The 2,597-nt window shown below is 43.8% G+C and overlaps 1 protein-coding gene across 1 annotated transcript in view; it reads right to left on the bottom strand.

Moving 5' to 3' along the window:
- The window catches only part of LOC119589364, a 17,545-nt gene that overhangs the window by 2,660 nt on the left and 12,288 nt on the right, over positions 1-2,597 (bottom strand). The window contains exon 3 of the mRNA XM_037937982.1: positions 4-460. Within this exon, the coding sequence (XP_037793910.1) occupies positions 4-460 (457 nt within the window). The remainder of the gene's footprint in view (positions 1-3; positions 461-2,597) is intronic.

The raw sequence follows: 2,597 nt of genomic DNA, 5'->3' as shown, positions 1-2,597 counted from the left end.
GGCATCTTTCGTGAGGTCCGGGCCCAGGGCGTCCAGCTGGCTCTTGGGCGAGGCGTTGGTGCCCGCGGAGGCGGCCTCCTCGTGGCGGTCGAGGCGCGCCCGGGCCTCGTCGCGCAGCACCTTGTTCTCGTGGTAGGAGTAGCGCCGCTTGGTGTCGGCCTTCTCGCAGAAGCTGTGGCTGCGCTCCTTCTGCACGGGGCTCAGCGAGCTGTTGAGCTCGCGCTCCGACGCCCAGTTGTTCTTCTTCTTGAGGCCCTTCCCCTCGGAGTGGTAGTGCGGGTTGGAGCGGGAGAGGCGAGGCTCCGACGTGTCCCTGGCGCGCGCCCCGCCGCCATCGTCGTCTCTGTTCCGCCCGAGAGACCGAAGAAGTCGCGCCGCCGAGGGGAACCGGCCGCTCTCACGCCGCTCGGGCGGATGGCGTCCCACCTCCCGGCTGTCGTCCCCGGTGTCCCGGCTGCTCCTGTGGAGAAAAGGGATGCTGTTAATTCCTTTGGCTTGAAAGATTCGCTGTCCTCAGCTGCTCAGCCACCATATGAGAGATACAGAAAGGGAAATTGCACAGAATCCAGAACTCATAATTTAACTGGTTTATATTTTTAACAAAAAAGAGAGCATGATATATAAAGCTACAAACCATTTACAGTGAATCGAAAGAATATGAAGTAAAAGGCAAGAATGTAAGCCCTAGACAGACATACTGTGCAAAAGAAAATAATTGCCATTACTATTATAGTATAGGTTTAAATAACTCTACGGACAAAACTGCCGTATTCGGACCCGCCTGAGCCAGATGGTTATAGAAAACGGGCCAACCATAGAACGGGTAAACTTGATACATTTTGAAAGAGGTTGTCACGCCTTCATACGCCTTCTCCCATGCAGATATTCAGATCAGAAACCACCGAAAATTTATCGCTGAACAACTACCGTTTATGTTTATGCATTTAAGTGATATTTGTAGGATACGCAGTCACCATCACTAGATACCTTTGCTTTCCGTTTCTAAGTATAGTTCCGTAGATACTTAGATAGCCAGCATCTCAAATAACATCCCAATCATATCGCATATAACACCCATAACAGCAAACTCACATATCACGCACACACAGTAACTCCCTTATAACTTCGGACATCTTTGGCCACCTTATTAACAGCCTCTTTACCAATTACCGCAATAAACTCCAGGTCCCTTGATCAGAACAAACCACAATAACAAAGCAAACAAAAAAATCAACACCTGGAACACTCCATCGCGGACTGACCCCCCGACTCGCCTGAAGCCGCGATCCCTAAACAACTGAGCTGGAATCCCCGGGTGGAAGCTAAACATATCGATTGTTCCCTTATCAGCCCGCCTTATGTTGGCTTATTGGCCGGGGTGGCGATAGGCGGGTATTACAGAGGAACAGCTGATGAGGGTAGTATATAAAATCATTTTGCGCTAGAAATTGTGGTGGTGTTGGTATCGTGGTTGCCTGGTTGGCCGCAACATCAATACTGCTGTGATTCATCCAGCCTTGTTACAGCTGTGACCACAACACGCGAAGGAAAGAATAAGAAAAATAAAAACTGGCATTAAAGGCATTCTGATCAAGGAAGAAGTGTCAAGCGAGATGATGAGTAGAACCAAAATATCAAATCCAATAGTTTATTTATTATCTTTCAACACTGATCCAGATATAATAGATCGCAAAATGGAGTACACAATCGAACACCATCCTTAATATCCCAATCCTAAAACGTGAAATGAAAAAATGCAGAAAATGTATGAATGTGAGAATAAATAAGAAAGAGACGCTTCGGCGGTATAAAGTTATTAATCCCAATGTATAACTTTTCCACACAGAGGCGTAAGATAAAGAAATAATGTAAAATGTCTTTTTCCCAAAGTGCAAAAATACCTGCCCTGAGTTAGAACCTGCTTTAAGGGATATCACGGCTATAAAGTTAAAAGAAGTATCCGAGAATGTCACGCTGAATCCATGGTATTGCTGAATCTTTTTAAAACAACACAAGCGTTTTCAGAAAATATTTTTTATAAGACATCGTAACGCTATGGGCACAAAAAGCGTATCCATTACTTTTTCATTTTCACATTATTAAATATCACCGAATATGTTAAACTACCCATGCGAATCAAAAGTATATTGTAGACCATTTCGAAATGGATTTTTATTCAATTTGCATACATGCTGAAACAAAACAATAAAGGTTTGTACGATTTCTTTCTTGCATATTAATTCAATCAGACTACCATTTTCACCTATGGAATCACCTTAATTCTTTCTTTTTCATTACTTAACATAAGAAAACATACGACAACTTTAACCTTCATGGCAGCTGCTCAATCACACCTCAAAAAACCGTTGGAAGAAAATGGAAAAAGTTCGAAGGGATCCTATTCTAAAACGAAACGTGCACAGCCATGAGATAGTAAAATTGTTTTTTTCTTTTCTTTTCTTTTTCAATGACCCATAAAAAGAAAAGAAGAAAATGTGGAAGGTTACAGTTGTGGACCGCAACAAAGTGAGATAGCGCTGGTCTCGGAAAATAATGATATTCTCATCGTAACTCACCACTGAGGGAGCTTACATCAT

Source organism: Penaeus monodon, chromosome 25 (assembly GCF_015228065.2).
Source record: "Penaeus monodon isolate SGIC_2016 chromosome 25, NSTDA_Pmon_1, whole genome shotgun sequence".
NCBI classification, from domain to species: domain Eukaryota; kingdom Metazoa; phylum Arthropoda; class Malacostraca; order Decapoda; family Penaeidae; genus Penaeus; species Penaeus monodon.
The sequence above is the reverse complement of the archived record's forward strand: the minus strand, read 5'-3'. Positions and strand labels throughout refer to the sequence as shown.